General features: G+C 47.4%; 10 protein-coding genes across 10 annotated transcripts; 5 read left to right on the top strand and 5 right to left on the bottom strand.

Moving 5' to 3' along the window:
* Positions 1 to 170: 170 nt before the first annotated feature.
* N7503_008446 (cytochrome P450) lies at positions 171 to 2145 on the bottom strand (the record flags this gene model as incomplete). Its single annotated transcript, XM_057067993.1, has 7 exons — positions 171 to 373; positions 429 to 817; positions 871 to 971; positions 1032 to 1052; positions 1118 to 1449; positions 1516 to 1698; positions 1752 to 2145. 7 exons carry the CDS (start codon positions 2143 to 2145, stop codon positions 171 to 173), a joined length of 1623 nt encoding a protein of 540 aa, XP_056918848.1.
* Positions 2146 to 2600: 455 nt separating this feature from the next.
* N7503_008447 (FAD binding domain-containing protein) lies at positions 2601 to 4049 on the top strand (the record flags this gene model as incomplete). Its single annotated transcript, XM_057067994.1, has 3 exons — positions 2601 to 2723; positions 2786 to 3606; positions 3671 to 4049. The coding sequence occupies 3 exons, from the start codon at positions 2601 to 2603 to the stop codon at positions 4047 to 4049; spliced, it is 1323 nt and encodes a 440-aa protein (XP_056918849.1).
* Positions 4050 to 4502: 453 nt separating this feature from the next.
* On the bottom strand, positions 4503 to 5522 carry N7503_008448 (4-hydroxybenzoate octaprenyltransferase; the record flags this gene model as incomplete). The annotated part of the gene is made up of 1 exon (XM_057067995.1): positions 4503 to 5522. The coding sequence occupies one exon, from the start codon at positions 5520 to 5522 to the stop codon at positions 4503 to 4505; it is 1020 nt and encodes a 339-aa protein (XP_056918850.1).
* Positions 5523 to 6646: 1124 nt separating this feature from the next.
* N7503_008449 (uncharacterized protein) lies at positions 6647 to 7853 on the top strand (the record flags this gene model as incomplete). The annotated part of the gene is made up of 4 exons (XM_057067996.1): positions 6647 to 6808; positions 6949 to 7249; positions 7306 to 7423; positions 7496 to 7853. The coding sequence occupies 4 exons, from the start codon at positions 6647 to 6649 to the stop codon at positions 7851 to 7853; spliced, it is 939 nt and encodes a 312-aa protein (XP_056918851.1).
* A 532-nt stretch (positions 7854 to 8385) lies between these two features.
* Positions 8386 to 9796, bottom strand: N7503_008450 (S-adenosyl-L-methionine-dependent methyltransferase; the record flags this gene model as incomplete). Its single annotated transcript, XM_057067997.1, has 4 exons — positions 8386 to 9151; positions 9205 to 9331; positions 9440 to 9569; positions 9629 to 9796. The coding sequence occupies 4 exons, from the start codon at positions 9794 to 9796 to the stop codon at positions 8386 to 8388; spliced, it is 1191 nt and encodes a 396-aa protein (XP_056918852.1).
* Positions 9797 to 10399: 603 nt separating this feature from the next.
* Positions 10400 to 11753, bottom strand: N7503_008451 (S-adenosyl-L-methionine-dependent methyltransferase; the record flags this gene model as incomplete). The annotated part of the gene is made up of 3 exons (XM_057067998.1): positions 10400 to 11355; positions 11406 to 11532; positions 11592 to 11753. 3 exons carry the CDS (start codon positions 11751 to 11753, stop codon positions 10400 to 10402), a joined length of 1245 nt encoding a protein of 414 aa, XP_056918853.1.
* Positions 11754 to 12704: 951 nt separating this feature from the next.
* Positions 12705 to 14368, top strand: N7503_008452 (cytochrome P450; the record flags this gene model as incomplete). The annotated part of the gene is made up of 5 exons (XM_057067999.1): positions 12705 to 12888; positions 12938 to 13293; positions 13344 to 13928; positions 13991 to 14125; positions 14177 to 14368. The coding sequence occupies 5 exons, from the start codon at positions 12705 to 12707 to the stop codon at positions 14366 to 14368; spliced, it is 1452 nt and encodes a 483-aa protein (XP_056918854.1).
* Positions 14369 to 15170: 802 nt separating this feature from the next.
* Positions 15171 to 15692, top strand: N7503_008453 (DUF1993 domain-containing protein; the record flags this gene model as incomplete). Its single annotated transcript, XM_057068000.1, has 1 exon — positions 15171 to 15692. The coding sequence occupies one exon, from the start codon at positions 15171 to 15173 to the stop codon at positions 15690 to 15692; it is 522 nt and encodes a 173-aa protein (XP_056918855.1).
* A 717-nt stretch (positions 15693 to 16409) lies between these two features.
* Positions 16410 to 17492, top strand: N7503_008454 (uncharacterized protein; the record flags this gene model as incomplete). Its single annotated transcript, XM_057068001.1, has 1 exon — positions 16410 to 17492. One exon carries the CDS (start codon positions 16410 to 16412, stop codon positions 17490 to 17492), a length of 1083 nt encoding a protein of 360 aa, XP_056918856.1.
* A 1363-nt stretch (positions 17493 to 18855) lies between these two features.
* Positions 18856 to 21278, bottom strand: N7503_008455 (putative GATA transcription factor (AreB); the record flags this gene model as incomplete). Its single annotated transcript, XM_057068002.1, has 5 exons — positions 18856 to 19512; positions 19614 to 19799; positions 20078 to 20168; positions 20352 to 20757; positions 21242 to 21278. The coding sequence occupies 5 exons, from the start codon at positions 21276 to 21278 to the stop codon at positions 18856 to 18858; spliced, it is 1377 nt and encodes a 458-aa protein (XP_056918857.1).
* Positions 21279 to 21392: the final 114 nt, after the last annotated feature.

The raw sequence follows: 21392 nt of genomic DNA on the forward strand, positions 1-21392 counted from the left end.
CAATTCAATTGCTTTCCAACTGCGGCCTACTCGGAACTCACAGTGGAGTAAGAAGCTGCAAAAAGGGAACAGAGGGTGTTTATTTATCTTACGACCAGGAGCAATTTTCTTTAACCTTTGTATCAAGCTCCTACATGTGAAGATTAGAAGATTCCAAAGCCAGAAGCTAGCTACTCCGTTGGCGCAATATCCCTCTCTTTAATCACCACATTTAAGGGCCCCGGAACAGTAGTGAAGAAATCCAACAAGCCATCAAACATCTGTTGGCCATCTTCACCCGGAGCAAATTCCCAATCAAATTGCGTCACAAGGAGCGCCAAAGCCACTCTAATCTCCATAAGGCCAAGATTCTTCCCTACACACTGATATTCTCCTATATGCTTGTGAGTAAACTTCAAGCTATATCAAGTCCGGTGGAAGAGGCTCACCTAAGCTCCAAGGTTGCCAAGCCTTCTTATCAAGAATAAGCTCAGGCTTGGTACTGAATCGTTCAGGTATAAATTCCGTGGCGCTGACGAAACAGTCCTCGCGTCTGAACAGTGTGTAATGCGGCACTAGTACTGTGGTATTGCCGGGTATGAAGACCTCGTTGATTGTTAGACCCTCTGGGGGTGTTATACGGAGACCACCACAGGGGACTGGGGGGTTGAGTCGCAATGTCTCCTTTATGATTGCGTTGAAGTGGGTGAGGTATTGAAGGGACTTGTAGTTGCGGATATCTTCCAGACTTTCGAGTTCAGAACGAACTTGAGATAGATGCTCTGGGTAGCGGATCAAATAGTATAATGCGTTTGTTAGAACTTGTCGTTGTGGGTCACTGAATAGCATTAGTTCTGTTGCATAATAGTGAGAAGGTGAAATTTGGTTTACCTTCCAGCTGTGATGAAGAGAATGTAATCGCCTAGGATGTGCTTCCAGCTTTGCTCAACCGGACCTCGTTGGCGTGCATCTTCGATTACGTAGTTGAGCACCTGTTTTGTTTAGAATTAGTCACAAGTTATGAGTAAATAGTGAAAGGAAGGAGAACTTACATCTCGTTGACCGGACGGTTCCTATTGAGGCAAAAAAGCAGTAGATTAGCATGTTGCCATTTTCCGAAAGGCCGGGCTTTGATTACCTTCAACTTCTCACGGAGGCCACCTTCAGCCCACCGAGCAAACATATGGTATCCTTCTTGCCCATATGGAATCGCAGCAGTTAAATGGTAAATCCAGGGCGCAGGCGTCACAACTCCAAGGACTGGGTGTCCAGCGTTGTACATATCAAGCGCGATGTGTTTTTGTGTTTGTAGCAAGTTGAACTTGTAGTTGAACCCAACGAGTCCCATGAGGTCGAATGTAAAGTACTCAAACCAGCGACCAATTTCAACTGGAGTCTTAAGGCGTTGGCGTAATTGGTGGACTAGCTCATCGGCATATTCGTAGACCTTGGGCTCCAAGGCCTCCAGCGCTATCGAGGAATCAGATTAGGGTCCAATGACGTGAAATTCAACTGCGTTAGATATTTCAAGCTTACCCTTGATACTGAATCCTTGATCCCATAACTTGCGTTTATGGGTATGAATGTGCTTGTGTCGTGTTGTTACGAGCGAGACAAGTGGTAGCATCATGTCATAATATACTCCACGAATACACCGTGAATCTGGGCCATAAACCTGGTTGAATGCCTCCGGGGTGAATAGAGTCACCTCATTCGGACCTAGAGCTGTCAGGAATAATTAAACCAAGGGTGAGATGTTTTAGAAGACGCACCAGTTCGAATGACATCGCCATATTGGTGAAACAACTTATTCGTATAGCGATAATTATCGGCACGAAGAATATGCCCGACATGGTAGAGCTTGGTCACTTTTGCCCAGAACGGACCAGGCAGATGAGTCAAAGGCGACTGTACAATCCGGTAGAAGAACATGCTTGTAAATAAAGCACCGCAGTATGCAGCTGCAATACTGATAGCTTGGATCACGGCTTTACTGAGAGATGCCTCGATGTGCCACTCATAGAAAGTGATGAGGCCGAATGTGAGAACAGCCACGCGGGCAATGCTATCGGCATAGCGATCATGTTCTCCATGGATAAAGTAGAACCGATGGGAGATAAGACCAAGGCCCGCTGCCAGTGACAAATTTAGGAAGCTTGATATCATGATGTAGAGCAGAAAGGGAGGAGACCTTTCTTCATCCAAGCTATGTCGAAGTCGAGGATCCGTGGTTGGGATTTAAGTTCAATTTGCACATGCACAGGTCAAAGGATCAATAAGTCACATCATGCTAGATGGCTGGAATATTAATAAATGTAATGCGATTCGGTCGTGCCGGTACGTGGGTACTCATGTTGCATGCCAAGTAACAAGAGAAACAAGAGAAACAAGGGCCCGGCGCTAGTAAGTAACTGTAATGTTTATGGTACGTTACTATTTCAGCCCCCAAGTATCATTACAACAGATACTGGATTGGGGTCCACTCTGAAATGTGCGACGATCATAGCTACATGTGGAAACGTATGTTGTCAGCGTATCCTGTGAAATAGTTAAGTAGTGCGCGACTAATGTTGACAGTAGTCGACTTGTTTCCGAGAATTGTCATTTCCTCATCCATCATTATGAGTATCTCGATTTCTGTTATTATTGTGGGAGGAGGGCTGGCTGGCCTGGCTACAGCCATTGGCTTGCAGCGCGCCGGCCACCAAGTTACTGTGCTAGAGAAATCGCCAGCACTGGGACAGGTATGCTTGCAACCCATCCAGAACGAAGAATTTCACGTTAATTCAGTTTTCGGCTACCCAAGATTGGTGCAGGGATTCAAATTCCACCCAACTCAGCCAAAGTTTTCAAGGGGTGGGGTCTTCTGGATGAGCTAGAGAAACTGTCAATCGCTCCGAATGTTGGGGTGATGCGATCATACCGTGAAATGAAGCCTTTGTCAACCCTCGATATGGGCAAGAAATTGGTTGAACGATATGGAACTCCTTATCTTCTTACCCACCGCGTTGACCTGCATCACTTACTCGCTAAAGAGGCTGAGCGCGTGGGAGTCGACATTCGCCTTGGGGTGGAAGTAACGGGGATTGAGACAGACACCAGCAGTCAGCAGAGCCCTCTGGTACAGACCGCTAATGGGCAGCAAAGCTTCTCCGCAGATCTAGTATTTGCAGCAGACGGAGAACGATCTCGCTGTCGAGGAAGCTTGCTAGGGCACGAAATGCCTTGGAAAGATAGTGGCGATCATGTACTCCGTGCCACTGTCCCAATTCAGATCCTCCAAGAAAACGATGAGCTACGGGAGTTTGTCAATGACCTTAATTTCTGGGTGGGGCCCGAGAGCAACGCCCTCACCTATAGTCTCAAGCGAGACGGGCTGTTCAATGTCGTGACTACCGGGGCTCATGCTCCAGATGCTGCGGTACAATTTGCCCCGAAACCAATCAGCCAGGAGGAGGCTTTACTTGAGTTCCCAGGCTGGGACCCTCTTTTCCATCGCCTATTACGCTCGAGTACCATATATGCGCGCTGGACGCTTCTACATACTGACATGCCGAGCAAGTGGACGAATGAGACGGGCAATGTCTCACTGATTGGAGACGCAGCTCATGCGATGCTTCCTTACACGTAAGATTCCGGGACCACTTCCTTTTCATCTATCACGAGGACTAATCAGTATTTCAAACCATAGTGGGCAAGGTGCAGCGATGGCTTTTGAAGACGCAGCCACCATCGGTGTTTTATTCTCATCAATCAAAGACAAGAGGCAAATTCCAGATCTGCTCACGATCTACGAGACAATGCGAAGACCACGGGTCACAGAAATGCATAGACGTGTTAAACAGGTCCGGGATATATATTCCATGGCAGACGGGCCGAAGCAGCAGGAACGAGACCGTCAACTACGGGAGCAGGCGCCTTTTGATGGTTACCCCAATTTCCTAGCAGATCCCGTGCTCCAGGAATGGATGTTTAGCTACGATGCCTTCAAAGAAGCTCAGAAGGCCCTAGAGACGTTCCAAAAGGGCGAATTCCCTGGAACACAAGGTACATGGAGGCTTTACATGTAATTGGGAACATTTAGAAGCCAAATTCCGTTTGAATCTTCAAGCTTGTTGAGACCTAGGAGTGAGATACTTAGCTTGGAGCTTCATTACACGGGCGTGTAGTTACGCTCTATGTCAAACATGAATATGGCTTCTAAGGTCTTCTCCATTGTCCTTTGGCGCCTAGCTATATCTTACGTCAAGTAAATTGTGCATTCTCTTCAAGTCGAACCCGCTTCTGTCTATTCTCTAGATGTATTATCAGACTGTTAACACCCCTCCAAATTTTACGTTGTCGAAGATAGTGAATTTGAGGATATATACACCTGGGCAAATTTAATTCCATTTCAACATACTATTTGCCGCGTTTATAGACATTTGAAGCCATTCGCGCCTAAAGCTTTACGTAAATTTCACATCTCTTCGTTAAATATATACAATTCCCATTTCAAAAATGTTCACCTTATACTGTATTGTTTAGGAAACAAGCTGAATAACCAATACTTCGCGACACATGATATCGGCACAAAGACCGGCAGTGACAGCAACTCCCCAGGCGAGGCTTCCATTTCGGAACCACCACTCGCATTCATCGGAAGACTCAATGTCTACAGCACGAAGCATCGCTGCCACCACCACAGCAGAACCAAATGAAGCAATAACTTGATAAGCCAGGTGCGCGTTGAGTGCCACCCCTGCATATATCTGCAGAAGGACCATAATGACACTAACGCCCCCAAGCATAAGCTTGAGATGGTTGCGGTAGTAGACTGCCATGGAGTAAACACCAGCCTTCAAGTCATCTTGAATATCCTGTTGTGCATAAATGGTATCATGAACAACACTCCAAAGGACATAGATGACGAATAGAGATGCAATGCCTAGCTGGTAATCATGCTGAATAGGAAGTGACAACATCGTTGAGGTGCTTCGGAATGGATCCATGCCCATTGCACTGGCTCCAATTGGAACTCCCAGAGCCAAAGTAATCCCGAGAATGACTTGTGCATGGTAGGTAACGCGCTTCGCGAATGGGTAGAAGATGACCATCCCAGTAAGTGGAATCGTGTATCCCCAGTGATTGGGTACAAGGACAGATACCATCGATAACCAGACAATATATTGGCCCACTGTAAACAGCAATGCAGCTTGAACGCTGATAGCTTCCCGCGCCATAGGTCGATGGCGAGTTCGCGCAACCTGTCGGTCGATGTTACGGTCGATGATATCGTTCCAACTGCAGCCCAAACCACGAAGTATAAATCCAGCAACTAGTAGCTGAGTGATACGTTGCAAGAGAAATGATACATCGACGGGTTGTGCCAAAGCGCTATACAGTGCACCAAAAATGTATGGCAAAGTAATGTTGAGTACTCCAGTGGGTTTCGAAAGTCTGATCAATTCGGCATATGGAACTAATGCAGGAGGTAGACTAGCGAGTATGCCAGATGGAGAATAGACACGATTCGACGTGGAGGGCTCTGTGGTCGTAGCCATGATGTTGTTGCTTTTCACGAATACTTGCACTAGAATGAAGGAACAGGGGTATTATAGCATATTTCTGGATTTATCTCTGATTTCTTGTAAGGCAATCTATTAGATATGTAGCGTAAAGGCATACTTGATGTAATTTTGAGACATTGATTACGGTCAATTGTTACCGGACTTTTATAACGACAATACTGCCAGGTACGATCGACAGTGAAGGACTGCAGCTCGTTGTGACGAATTGAATGAAGATCCCCGCTCACAAGATAGCAAATCAATTGGGGGCGGTACAACATGCCTTCGACTCCTGATGATTGAAGTAAGCAAAGGCTGGTCTTTAAGGTTTAATTGGAAGGATCTAAACTTGGAGACCAGGAAGCGCCGGTCAGCCACCTACGTGGAAGGATTCGTGAGCTGTCACTCAATGGGGCGATTTGACCGTCTATGTATCAATGTCCGTGAGTCTCTCCACTTGCAATCCTGGTGGAGTAGTAAGCTTAAAACCGGGAAGCAAAATGTTCATAGTGGCAGATAACGAAATGATGGTGGGGCGAGCAAAAAGATTAAGTTAGAAAAAGGACAAGGTTCCATAACACGTAATGATACGGCATTGAAAACTTGATACATACGAGACCTTGAATGTGGGTCCTGTTCTGTACTGCATCATTTTTGGCCCCCATGTGAACTATGCATCCGTACATGGTTTGCGATCTGCATTCTGCACACCGTATCAGAAACTGAACCTCGACAGGGCCACCCATGCGACGATCTTTAGCCCCGCGTTGCTTTAGTGACACCAACACCTAAATTTAGCCCCCTGCTCAAGTGGAGAACCACCAATCAAGATCTGAGTTAGATTCATTAGTATGGCCATACTACATACGGAAGGTAAGCAAGAAGTTTAAGTAGCACTAATGTATGGGGCCAAACCCGTCCGTACGGGCGCCCTTGCTACATACAGTAGGAATGAGCGTCCTATCTCGGGATTTCTGCAGGATGAATGGGGCCAAAACAGTTGCATCACGAAATATGGACCCTGCGCCCCCCCCCCTCTTTCTCTTGTTTGATAAGAACAGGGTAGCAAAGAGATTCTCATCCAGGACAAGCACCAATCTTCATCGCATACTTTCAAAATGTCGGCCTCACTACCACCAGATGTTGACCGAAGCGCTGCCCTGCTATCTAGTTTCTGGATACCCTTTCCTTTCACATTTCTCTTTATCTGTACGCGGCTCTACAGTCGAATCCTGCGGAAAGACTTGGGTCTAGATGACTTTTTGATTGTCGTTGCGTGGGTAAGTTGACCCCCCATCCCACCAAGGACAGCTTGATCTAATCTGTCCGGCAGGTCTTGTACTTGATAGGATTATGTCTAAGTACAGTGATGGTGAGACATGGCGGTATTCGACACATCCAATACTTGACTATGGATCAGTTGGAGTTTGTCTTGAAGCTGGAGATCGTGGACCAGCCCTTCGGAGTCCTCTCTGCCATGTTTGGCAAGATTAGTGTCGCACTCTTTATCTGTCGAGTTATGGGAGCGACCGCCAAGTACCGCAAATACATTGTTTATGTGAATATTGCCATATATGTGGCTCTCAGCTTTGTTAACATTGGCGTTTTGTTTGGGCAATGCAAGCCAACTGCAGCCTTATGGACTCCGGCCCTTGCAACCGCGCCAAGCACAAAGTGCCTTGATGCCTCAATCAACACTGACCTTTCCATTCTCCAAGCCGGTCAGTTCCCACTTGATTAAGTATTCGCTCGTGAGCCATGCTAATCAGTTCTATAGCATTTGGAGCATGGATCGACTTCTTCCTAGCCCTTCTTCCATTGACATTCATTCTGAAACTGAAGGTATCTGTGAAGAGACGCATGATTCTCTGCGCGCTCTTAGGCCTCGGTCTTGTGTAAGTTGTTCCAACCTTGGGCTGTGCTACTGGGACAAGATTGCAGTTTTCTAACATATTCGTTTTGATTAGTGCTTGTGTTTGCGCCTGCATCAAGGCTGCCCAATTCAGCAAGTCAACCAATAACCCTGACGCAACATGGGCTACCTACTCAGTATACCTATGGGCTTCATTAGAGCTGCCGTTCGTGATCATTGCGGCATCTATCCCGCCATCGAAGCCTGTCTGGGATGCGATCTTCAATGGTAAACCCATCCGCCTCGACTCAAATACCTTCAAGAATTCCAAGTCCTCTGGCCATTCTGGTCTGATTTATCGGTTCGGACGGTCACAAAACTCGCAACTCAAGTCTAGTACTGCGAGCATGGAAGAAAGTGTTGGTGGAGGAGAAGCGGATGTACAGGAGAAGCGGAACCACTCGGTTGTATGAGCTGCCGATTTACGATATGCTTCGTGATTTTAACACTATCATATGAATACACGGAGGAGATAGTGTCCGGATAATACTTTGATCAATACATATACCCTTCCTCAAAGGAAATAAGGCTGTGTGATTTTTTCCCGAATGTATGCGTCTTACCCCAGTCTTTGCCGGCGGCCGGCGATAGTGCTCTGTCCTCTCTCTTTCCACATTCCAGCAGTACATTCAGACAATCATCTCGGTCGCTTATCTCTGAATATCAATAGCACAGAAAGCAAGTGTCAAAAAGTTGTCCATGGCACGACAAGCAATGATTGTAAACAAGTCGGGGTGATAAAAATTGAGATCCTGCTGCGAGTTCTATCTCTCAATTTCCTGTCTCCGCGCTTCTTATTATTGGTGTAAATATCTTTAGAAATCCGAATTGACCAGATTTTGATTACTCCAGATGTCTATTTACCTCGGTTAGGGGGACAAATTCCTTAAATACCAAAGATAAAAACAACTTAATTTCTATTTGCAAACATTGAAACTTTAAAATCTAGACCGGAACAGCCTCATACAAAGCATTCGAGCCGACACCTTGGGACTCTGAGCGCCAGACCTTGACCACCTTAAACTTGGCCTGCTCCAACAAGCCAATCCACTCTTTCTCCGTGCGCTCCAGAGACCCATACATTTCCATCATCAGAATATCCAGTGCAATGGAGAACTCAGGCGCGTCCTTCTCGGGTAGAGTATTTTCGTTAATCAGCAATATCGAATCATCCGCCATGGCCTCTCGAATACGTTCTAGCACCTTCAAAGCCTGCTTGTCAGGCCAATCATGAAGCACAGTGCGCAAATAGTATGACTTGGCTCCCTTAACGGGCTGCTCTGTGAACATGTCGTAGCCGATAGCCTCAACGTTCTCCCCGAGTGGGGTTTTGATATCTTTGATAACATCAGGCAAATCTTCCACGATGAGCCGCCCGGGAAGGGTGGGGAATCGCTCCCTCAAACGTGCAATATCGTGCCCAAGGCCACCCCCGACGTCGATCAGTCGCACGCGATCATTTGAGTCTACGTGCAGCTTCTCTTCCACTGGGTAGAAATCGAACCACTGAGCTCCCTCAATTTGACGGTTCAGGCCCATAACCACGTTGAAAGCATGCAGGTCCTCGGGGTGGCTCTTCAACCAGTCAAAGTGATGCTCCTTTGTTTTGTAAGCGAATTGGAAGGCGGTATTGTAAGCGTCATCTGGGTTCTTGTACCCGGTAGACTCGAAGAATTCGTTCAAGTTCACCGAGGCCTTCATATTAGCGTAGCTATTGAGCGTCGTTAGTCAATCTCTTGAGTAAACACATATGAGGGAACATACAAATGCTTAATTGCTTCCGGCAAGGGCGAGCCAGAAGCGAAACCCATAGCAAGTGGCATGGGCTGGTATGCCCCATCGGCAGTCTCTGTGAGAAGATTGTTTGCGGCGAGAAGACGCAGAATTCGTACTATAAATCGAGTCAGTATATGATTTAAAACAAGACATTGACATTCAAAAGGTCACCAATGGACCTTTGTCAAGCGCTGTCAAGATCTTTGGCAGCTAATAGACTTACCTAAGAGTTTCTCATCGCCCTTAGTCTTCTCCGATAGTTGGCTTAAAGTCTGTGGTGATCCACCGCCCGCGGCCAAGGCGTCAAAGATACCCATGCTGATGGCCACCCGAATACCAACAATGCCGTAGTGCTGCGAATTACCCCACATTAATCACTTATCTCCCGAGTTCGATAATGTCTTCATCTTACCGCGAAACAAAAATTGCGCACGGTCAAAACTGGAGGCTCCATAGCAACACGGACTTTATCCATCGCCCCCAAAAGCTTGAATCGCTCTTCTTCTGGGATAGACTCAGCCGGAGGTAATTGGGCCAGCGCCGCATTCACGGCCGCGATAGCGTCAGAAGCGGACGTCATGATGATTTAAAGATAGAGGTTTGAAAGTTGTTGATGGAACAATAAGCCAGCGGGGGCTGTATCTCTTATATTCAGTGAGGGGAAATGGGTCAATAGATCTTCCGGGAATACCCCTGGTCTGTTGATGATCAAAGAAACGGATAGCTTACATGGCTGATCCTACAATGACAGCTCTGGACGGGATGGTAATTACGTTTCTGTAATGATGTCAGTGTGGATATGTAAAACAAAGAGTGTATTACAGGGGTAAAACCAGATGTTGGCCCCCAAACTTCACATGCCGTGTGAAGACACTGGAGTGGGGAACCAGCCGCAGTTCAAAAAGTATGCACAGATACTACAGTACATGGTTAGCTCCTGCTTACCTTGCTTACTCGATCTGCAAGTTTAAATGCCTAATTCCTTTCCTGAGACTCGCTTACATGTTTTGCTCCCATTTTGCCTGCTTTGCCTTTGTTTAGATGAAACATTTATCTATTACTACCATGAGATAGGTGGTCACTCGTAAGGGTGGAGTACGGAGTTGAAGCTAAACTCCAAGGGCATTACATTCTATCTACATTTTGTCTTGGGTGTATCAATCAATAACTGCATGATAATATTTCATTGTGTCTGTGGGACTACTACCATAAGACTTTGCCCCATCTGTGGATCATAACAGAAAGTCTCCACAATACACAGGCCCGCAGACCGAAAGAGGTCAGCCCATTGCCCCTCAGTACGTTCTATAGCAGCCAAGCTCGCCATCATGGCAATGTCTAACTCAACCCCATGACGCGACGCACCGACCGATGGAACGATCATTTCATCAATCAGCAAAACCGAGTTGGTTCCCAAAGCAGGTAACTGCTGCTCAAGAAGCACCCGGCAACGTTCATCGGGGTAATCATGCAGCACGTTACGAAGATAGTAGAAAGCCGCATTGAGACAAGGTTGAGGGGTCCAAAAGTCGTAAGCTTGGACTTCGACACCCGTTCCTGGAATAGCACGCTCCACCACTGGCTGGAGATCTTGCAGTCTTACGCGGCAACTCAATTCCGGCAATCGCTGCACTAGGGCCTTGCATTGGTGGCCCACGCCGCCCCCAACATCAATAAACACTGGCTGAGACAATTCCATTGTTTTTGCCGCCTGCGAGATTCGCTCAATCGGGAAGACATCGAGCCAGGTTGGTTGGTCGTGGCGTTGCAATGCCATCCACTTACTGAAATCAGCGAACAACTCTGGTCGGGTCATCGCGAATTCAAATGCAGCCAATGGAGTGGCGTGTGCCTGCTGAAATGCTGTATGCCGGGGATCGATCGGGTTCTGATAATTCGTGTCCTGCAAGAACTGTGGCATGGCGACCCAAGCAGGCAACTGGGCCTCGAAACTAAATCGTATCGTGTTAATCACCGTATCAACAAGATATGTTGGACGCTGGGGCCAACTCAACTGGTGCTTGATTGCCGCTTGGAATCCCGGAGTGGCGAGAGATTTTGTCTTGGTAGATGCCTTGAAGCTATCGGGGTTTGACTCCGCTATCATGTCAAATGATGCCATATAACGGAGGATACGACCTATCACGGTGTCAGTGGGCTTTGACGAGACTTCAGGAAGGGGAACTTACGAAGGAGAAGACCTTCTGCTTTTGTCGCTTGGGCAAGTTTAGCCACATCAGCAGGGCCATCTTGATTGACAATTATCTCGAAGAGGTTCAAGTCCACAGCTATTTTGGCTACACTGAGTTGGAGTGGCTATTGTCATTATCAGTAAAATGCAGCTTCCATAGTATTAAAATGAAGGCAGAACTGACAGCGAATGAAAGGCGCCGCACAGTGTCCAGAGGGCTTTCAATTGCTGCTGTGGCTCGAATTAGAGCATTGTAGAGCTCATTACGAAGAGCTGTGTCAGAGGGAGCCCGATCATGTAGATCTTTGAGTTGAGCAATCAGTCTGTGTGTATCTTCTGTCGACATGGCGAATGAGATGATCGCGTCTGAACGGAAGGTTGACTAGCTTGCTAGGTTTCTTTTATTAGGAATCAGGAGATGGAACACATGTATGCAGTATCCTGAGTTGTAGGGTTATCTCTATGGCTACTAATTATAGTTGGCTGATGGAGCCCTGGGCATCGGGAGCAATGCACAGGCCAGGTGCATATTTGTTTTCAATGACTAGATCCATCAACTCTTCAAATATCCAAATATCCAAATGAGCCTGTCGCTGTGATGTTGATCAAATACAGTGCTAAGACTCGGCCCCCAACTCAAGGGGTGCCGAGAGGCGGGTGGAAATATACTACCTCATAATGATCCCGCAGCGCCACTAGTGCTTACTCTTACTGTACAAGTAACCTGAAGAATGGCTGCGCTCGCAGTGGCTTGACGGCAGTTTCCCAATCTGGTTGGGCTCCGAAGCCCCCAAGGTCCAGGGGCCCACATGGCTGTCCCTGCGTAGTTCATGCGGGAGTAGTTTCCACAATCCTTGCACGTGTCAGTTCTCCCCGATAGCACATGCGGTATATCATTTGTTAGTCTATAATTGGCATTTCTGCAGCAAATCGCTCGTCGTCATTTACTCGACCCACCGAGTCACCCTTGCAGAAGCTAATTTAGTTGATTGGCCATTTTGCCAAGCACGTTATGTATTGTATTGTATTGTATATCAATGCTTTTGTATTACGATGTAAATACGGTAAAGGTTAGGCCATCCGCATTACTAGATTTTGGCCCCATTCTATGCCACGGGAAGGATCATGATGTGGACATTGCTATACCGCACAGTCCCGCCGAGGCGCGAGGGATTTGCCCCACTGATTCTATTATCTTTTACTATGACCTTCCTTCCGGATGTGCCCAGCCTTAGCATCACTGTATGAGATGCCATACCTTCTTTGATCCACATCACGATTACCAAGGACAGTGATCATGTTTTACATTCTATTAGCAGCAGTTATATTGCTTTTCCAGTATATTGGATGGCAACTTTTCTTTGGCCCACTGGCAGACATTAAAGGACCTTGGCTTGCCAAGTTGACTCGCATTCCAGAGTTACTCGCCGTTAACAGGGGGAATTTCGAGCAATGGAATATTGAACTCCATCGCAAATATGGTACGAGCACACTGTTCTCAGGATAGAACAAGGCTAACTCAAGGCGCAGGCCCAGTTGTTTGTTATGCCCCTGGCAAATTCAGTATTAACACAGTCACTGCTGCTAGGGAGCTATATGGATCACGATACAAGTTCCCTAAATCGACATTCTATTATGCCTTTGGAAACCCTGACAACGTTCAATCTGATCTGTTCACCGAAATAAACCCAAAGCGTCATGCTGTTAAGCGACGCAAGATAGCATCCTTGTTCTCCACACATGAGGTGCACCAATATGAGCCTGTGATGGACCGAGAGACTTTGAAACTCTGTACAAGACTAGAAGAGTTTTCACAACCCGGAAAGCATTTCAATATGCCAGACTGGATGCAGTTCTATGCTTTCGATGTCATTGGAGAGCTCACGGTGGGTAAACATCTCGCTGTTACCATTGAATGAACACTGACGGAGATCAGCTTGGGGAATCCTTTAACTATCTTGGCTATGGATACGATCACAATCGTATTCTCGAAGCCATCCGCTTAACTTTCAGCTATGGAGCACATGTTGGTGTGTTCCCTGAACTGCATCCAATAGTGGGCGGCTTGACACAAGCCCTCCGGCTGAAGATTCCCTTCGATATTGTCGCGAAACACATTCTCCACTATATGAATAACAAAAGGAAATGTGATGAGAGCAGTTTTCTGGCCAAGTTGTTCAATCTCCAGGAGAAGCGAAACCTAAGCCATATGGAGATTTTCAATACAGTAGGAAGCAATATCGCAGCGGGCTCCGATACCATTTCTATTGCTCTGAGCACCGCTTTCTACATGCTTATGAAAAACCCTGTCGCCTTGGCAAAATTACGAACGGAGATCGATGCCGCTGCAGTTGACCAGCCACGAGATGAGCCGTTCTCCTTTGCTCAGGCACGAAAATTACCCTATCTCCAAGCCTGTATTAAAGAAGCACTCCGCATCCACCCCGTCACAGCATCACCCTTTGTTCGAGTCGTACCTTCAGGAGGCGCAATCTTCGATGGTGTATATTTTCCAGCCGGGGTAATCAAACCTTTTCTTCTCCCTACATATGAAATAGTGGACATAGCTGACGGATATCCCAGTCTATCCTAGGAGTCAATCCCTGGACAGTGCATTACAATAATGATGTATACGGGCCAGACGCTGCGTCATTTCAGCCTGAAAGATGGCTACAAGATCCTTCTATTGTGATTGAATTGGAAAAAGGCATGCTTACTGTGAGTATAATGTGTCCTTGGTATGATGGAGTCATGCTTACAAATATTTAGTTTGGATTGGGCTCGCATTCATGCTTAGGCAAGCCACTTGCCATGATGCAGATGTCTAAAGTACTTTCTCACCTGGTCCGCTCGTTTGACTTCGAATTGGTTGATAAGGAACAACCATGGTCTACCTCATCGATGTGGCTCGTTAAGCAGGAGTACCATTGTTCAGTCAAGATAAGAGAAACCCAAAGCTAATTTAATGATCAATCCAAGTTTATGTCTACCACTCCTAGTAACCTGTCAAGAGCCTCAAAGCTCACCTAGTAAAAAGGGGAGGCACCCCATCATTCATTTGCTCTTTCTCACTATTTCCTGATCATCTCATTGGCTTTTTCGATTGCATATTAGAGCTAATCAGTTCTGCCTCTCTCTATCTTCTGCCTTTCTTTCACTACTTCCTGTTCCATCATTTTAATTCTATCTTGATTCACCGTGCCAGACAGCGGCTTAAGTGACTTTCTTAATCTTTAATTCCTCCGAATTCCTTGTATCCATCTTTCATTGGCGGATAGGGTCGTAATAAAGAGGTGTCAAAAGATTTTCGTCCAGTGTGGAGTCGGATTCAGAGAGCCTAAAGCAAAGATGATAACAGGTCAATGTCTGAATCTATAGCTACTTGTTGAGCAAAAAGATACAATGACAGGGATCAATTTTGATAGAGACTGATGACAAATTCAATCGGCAAACTTAGACGATCTTATCCAGAGAAGGATTGAAATAAGTCCATCTGTAATCATCCATGGAGTTCTACACAGGATTACTAATACGTACATGGTTTCGGTGCTTCGGCCCCTGCCCCACTATTACCCCCGCCAGACAAGTTGATTATTGACACGCTTTGAACTAGCCAGGGGTATTTAAACAACCTTGCTCGTGGCGTCAATGTTGCCATATCACTAAATCATTGCTCATCTTCAACCTCTCCCAGCTTCACAACAAATCTTACCAACTGTCCATCAAATTCAATTGCAACCACTCATATCCTCCCACTTCCAAAATGTCTTACACACTCTATGACAACTCAATTGTCCCCGCCAAACAGGTCCTTACCGCCCTCGCCAGCATCGTCCGCAAAGGCGAGGAGCACGCCAATGGCAAGGATCTCCTCACATCCACCCTCCACGAAGACATGAAGCCATTCAGCTTCCAGATCCTGACCGTCGTCTCGCTGGCCGAGAAGCTTGTCGCCAGATTGAGCGGTGCCCCGGTCCCAGAGACCGCCACCGAGCTCTCATCCTTCGCTGAGGCCAACACACTCCTTGAGAGGGCTCTCAAGGCTCTCGATGGCGCCGACAAGGCCACCATCGACGCCAACGCCAAGAACATGACCGAGGTTGGTATGGGGCCTGGAGTCAATGTTCCCATGCCGGTGGATGCTTATGCCAGTGCTTTTGCGCTGCCTAATCTTTACTTCCATGTTGTTACTGCTTACAGCATTCTGCGGAAGGAAGGTGTGCCTCTTGGAAAGCGGGATTATTTGGCTCCTTTCATGGGTCCTTACATTCCTCAGCAGCAGTAGGGAATAGATGGGATGATGGTGGTATCTATTTGATGGGGACAAAAAAGGATTACTAGGAGACGAATTTAAAAATCTAATGACAATTGCTCCTCTGCTACTTTTCGAATATTGCCCCGTATATGTACCGAATAGTAGCCCGACTGATCCAGTTTAAGAACATGGGCCAATGTATTTGGTCTTTCCCTGAAATTTAAGTGCTGTCACTTGTAAACATATCCTGATGGGAATGATCCTTATAGTGGTTATGTTGCGTTCATAAAACAGACTCGAAGAAACGAAAGCGAGGTTTGTCCCTAAAGATATTCGGTACCCACCAACTAAGCCTCATTTGGCACTAGTACTAAACCTAATGTAGCTCTTCCACTATACTGCGTACTTACTACTACTTTCCCACGTCCAGCTCTTCGTGCAATCCTCTATTCACACTTAAACTTCACTCCCTTTACAAGAAAGCTCCTACTACTTCTACCTTCCCACGTCCAACTCTTCGTGCAATCCTCTATTCACACTCAAACTTCACTCCCTTTACAAGAAAGCTCCTACTACTTCTACCTTCCCACGTCCAACTCTTCGTGCAATCCTCTATTCACACCCAAACTTCACTCCCTTTACAAGAAAGCTCCTACTACTTCTACCTTCCCTCGCCCAACTCTTCGTGCAATTTTCTAAACACACTCAAACGCCACTCCTTTTACAGGATAACTCCATCAATCCACCATGGAAGCCATCAGCGCAGACGACATCAAAAACGCAATAGCTCGCGCTGTGGACAATCGCAGCCGAGTTTACAACTTCTCTTTCGCGCTGAGTATTCGATGGGAGCGAGACAACACGAATGCCGCTGCAGACACCGATAATTTCCAGGCGATCCTGAGCACACTTAATCTCGACCAAGCTCAAGTTGAGATCTTGGCCGAACAGGATCGAACTCCGGGCTGGACATTGAATGACGCAATTCGGTCCACTTTCCAACGCGCAGCAGATGCACCCGGCAAATCCATCGTGCTTATTCACTATGCCGGGCACGGAGAGGTTAGAGGGGAAGAGCTCTGGGCTGTCGAAGGCAAATCTCGCCGAAGCATAAGCCTCCAAGACTACATCGATACTGTGGTGAAAGGACATGTCCAGTACTTCGACATCGCAGATACAGACGCTCTCTTCGTCCTAGATTGCTGTTACTCGCATGTGGCAACGCGAACGTCAAATCCCGCGCCTCGCGTTGTCGAAGTCCTTTCTGCGAGCGATGAGCAAACTCCAGTGGCCCTTTACCCACCACGCAATACCTTGACCGGAAAGTTACGGGGCGAGATTGCTCGGCGTAAGCGAGACGGTCACCACTTTGTGACACTTTCGGACGTGATGGCGACTATTCGAAAGAATAGCCCGGTTGTTAAGCCAACACATCATGTCAAGTTAGGGGTATCTATCTGCTTCCCTTTCACGGGCGTCACACGCATTGACCCAAACACGATTGCCCCTACGCTACGTGCAGTCTTTTCGGTTCGCATTGCCGAAAATATGACCCAGGAAAAGCTGGACAGATTTCTCACTTGGATTGAGACCCTCCCGCCTGGGTTCGCTATTGAACTCGACGGCATCTACGCTACATCCTCGACCCTCCTGATATTCCAGAGCGCATATGCGCTGTTCACGAATCTTGCTAGGTACCACGGTGTCAACTTTATTTCGGATGTGACAAGCGCGAACCGCCGCAAACATCTCGGCCAAGAGCAGCGACAGAAAGCTTCTCCATCTACTTTGAAGGAGAATATCCCATTCTCTAAACGCCCCAAGCCATGAATTTACCCAGGAAGTCCTTGCTGTTATGGGATTTTTCGGATGCACTGGGGTTTTGATTCGTCATTAGTTAGCTGTATGAAAGGTGGTGAGAGACATGTAACAGCAGCACGGGAATAGGGCCGATGCTCTTAGCATGTATCAGCAGTACGGGAATAAGTCCGTCTGCCTTTAGCTTACTCTATCCCCAATCAAAATTCTACTTCGTACGTTTCTTTTGCTACTAGTCTTTTACCATCTTGTTTTCGCTGGCTGTGTGTATTGAATCTTTTCCGTGCTTCGGAAAGGCAGCGAGGAGCTTTTTGTGTGTCCAAGGTTGTTGATTCTTGTTGCTTCAGTAGTTCATTGGTTTTCAATTTTCTCTAAGTTACGGGTGGAAAGGCGGCCATTTCTGGCGTCGAAAGCGGTCATTTCCGGCCTTAATATCACAGGTCCTCATATTCTACGTATAATATTTTCTATACATGGGAGCAATTAGACAGTAGATAATAAGAGATCTCGATGGTCATTTAGTAGATCAAAACATATATTCGCTAGGAGCCTATTTAATGGTACATACATTGATAGACAAATGCCGGACCCACACTCTCGATTAAGGTCTAAGTATGGTGATCACTTGCTATGATAACGCCAAAACCGAGATGCTAGTGTTACTCACAAAGTCTTGATATACTTCAATTACATGGAGATGACCCCAAATAGATCCTTCATTCAGCTATATCAAAGCTACCAAGTCCTGGAAAGAAATGAAAACACCGTAAAAGTATCAATTTCAAGAAACAACTCGGCTTGACCAGTCAAACCAGCCGGAAAAGAAAAAGGACCTATCGCCTCTATTAGGGCGATAAACAACAAAACTTTGAAAGCTCCCTGATCGATATCTCGATCAACATCGCGACAGGCATATCCCCAACGAGAAACAAAAAGACATTCATGTATAATTTTTTTCTTTGGTTTCACCACGGCTGGACCTTATCTGATCTTGCCACCCTTTGTGTACGAGACTCCATAGGAAAAGGGAAGGGAAGAAGAAGGGAAGGGAAGAAACACTGTATTAGAAGCATAATCGGAGGTTTCGTACACAAACCCGTGGCAAAGAGCAAAGATTAAAAGACAGCTCTTGAAGAGCATCCCGACAAGAATCAGAAAAGAAATTAGAATCAACCATGAGCTTTTGTGTTGAAAACGACACGAAAAAAAAGCCAAGCCACCGGTGACGAAAGAGTCGGGAAGGGTATCAAAAAGACCAGGGAAGATTGGATAAGCCAGCAGCCAAGCTATAGCCGGACTCCAATCCGAGAGATCGGCGGAGACAGCTAGTAAGGCCGTAAAGATTGAGTGGTGGGAGGGGGAGTTTTTCGTTTCTTTAAGCACTGTTTGGTGATTTGACCTGTGTCGGGGATTGCTCGGGTGATTGCTCTACCACGTCCGAGAGTCGAATTCGCTTGGCGTGGGGCTCTAAGAACTCGCTGTCACCACTCAGCTGGCGTTCTAGATCATTGATATGTCGCTTGAGTTCTTCCTCGCGGTGCTGCGACTCTTCGAGGGACCGGCGCAGACGCGACTCGGAATCGCGCGCAATCATCTCCGACCGACGCGCGCTAGCGTCACTCTGCTCGAGCTCTGCGACGCGACCACGGAACAGCTCATTGATCAGGTCAAGCTCACTGACACGGGTCTTCAACGACGTGTTGAGGGCCAGCAGGCTTTCGTATGTCTGGGGCGAGTCAAGCTGACGATCCACAGCAGACGGGGAGGGTTGACGCAGTGGGAAGGAAGGAAGACCAGAGTTCAAAGAACCGTCGCCGCGAGTGACGCTATCAAACATGTGCTGGGGCGCGATGTTCGAGTTATGCATGGAGGCAAACCCGGGCGTCTCTGTTCGCGACAAGGGGGAATTTGAGCGATCCGAGTGACCCGGGGACATCTTACGCGACGCGCGACGGTAGCCATGCGAACCCATAGGCGGGGTCCCCACATCGGATTGTGTCGCAAGACCGTTGGCATCGATAGGGCCGCCAGACTAGTAGATCGCAATGGGTGTCAGCAATTCGAGAAATTTCTTATCTAGGTCCGAAGACGACAGGGTGCAGAGATTTTTTGATGCGCTGGTCGCGTACTCACCTTACGTTTGGGGCCCTGACCGGTCTTCACACGGTTGCGACTTTTAATCACATCGGTTTTCAGGCTTATCGGACGAGGCCGCCCGTGCAGCTTGAGGAACAGACCGCAGGCATTGCAGAGGACGGAGCCAGACTCGTCCCTGCGCCACAAGGGTGTGGTGGAGGTGCCGCAGTTTTGGCAGACGGGCTGTAATTGAGGTCGTTTGTCATCAGTCAATGTGCTCGCCATGGTGGAAATGGGAGATCAAGAGGAGGAAGAACGTGAGATGGGGGAGTTGTGATAGATGATAAGATTGGGGAGAGATTTGACGGGCTCGATAAGGGAGAGGCGCACGGATCGGGTGGTGCCAAGGCCCCAGTCGACTCGCTGATAATACTTCCGTGCAAAGATAAGGCGATAAGCCCACTCATGAAAATCATGATAGATAGGGACATGCGACAAGGGTAATGAGGGGGCCAACTTACAGGGTTACTACCTTGTCCACCAGTAGTGGCCGCTGGAGATGAGGTCGCGTATGTCATGTTGGCCATGTTCAAATTCGAATTCCTAGACTCGCTGGGAGGGAAACTGGTCAGCCAATCGATTCGCGCCCATTTCTGATGCGCCCATTGGATCCTTCCCTGAAGAGGAAAGGAGGGGTATACAGCTGGCGAGGGGAAATGTGTTCATCCTTAATATGGCTAGAAATGGATGTAATGATTCCCGCCTAGTTATAGTTTTCCTCCTTCACAAACGTACCGTAGATTGGAGGTGGGAGCAGACGCGACCGAGGCAAGTGCTGCCAATCCTGGAAGGGAGGCGCTCACAGAAACTGAGCCTGGGAAACTCTCTCTGTATTCCGAACTGTTGTACTTGCCAATGCCGCTCAGGTCTGGCAGCACTGGGGAAAACGATTTGGGGAGATCGGTATCCGTAGACTGTGACGCAGGAGTATCGGCGGACGGAGACTCGAAACGCGAGAGCTCCGAGGATTGATGCGGAGGCGAGCCAGGTTTGAGAGCCGGGTCAATGGGCGCCGCCCGATAGAGGATGGAAGCCACAATGGAGGAAGAGGTTGATGCTCGAGGGAAATCCGGCCGGGACCGAATTGTACGAGGGAGGGAACCGGGCGTTCGGAAAATAAGGCGCGAGAGGATATGGGACTCTGTAAAGCGATTTTCGGTGAAAAGTCGAGGAATGTAGATCAATAGAACTCCAAGATGTTTGGGCTCATGGAAGACAATGCAATGAGAAGGCCGTTGACCGTTCGACCGTTAAGTCAACGATACTTGCAGAGGTAGTGATGAGGTTTCCTCGTGGGAGACCAAACCATCAGCAAATACCAGTGAATGACTGGGTTCAGGTCGTCCTGGCAATTGAGACCGACAAGCAAATGGTTCAATCACAGCGATCAACGAGGTGTTTGGGGGAGGATGATGCGAAGATTCAGAAATGGATCTTATCCTTCCCGATTGTTATTATCGCGCCCCGTATCGAAATTATCACTTATCGCGCTGGACGCATGGGGCTGGGCACTGTATGGTGGTAATTACCATGAAATCAGAGCCATTTGAAACCTTGGGCTTTTGCTTTAATTCCACGATCTATTGGAATGTGTTCTCTAGTATGAAGTTCGATATCCTTAGTACCCTGCCTCCGCCATCTATGCTCATTCCAATGAGGCATGTCAACCTCCAGAAACTGGGTGATCAAGTACTTGACCAAAATCCGTGGATGTTTCCTTGAACCAATTAGTAATATGATGACTAGATGTTTGTACTCTTATATCTATTATCTATG

This window comes from Penicillium pulvis, assembly GCF_028828015.1.
Source record: "Penicillium pulvis strain IBT 33274 chromosome Unknown contig_7_segment1_segment0, whole genome shotgun sequence".
Taxonomy (NCBI): Eukaryota; Fungi; Ascomycota; class Eurotiomycetes; order Eurotiales; family Aspergillaceae; genus Penicillium; species Penicillium pulvis.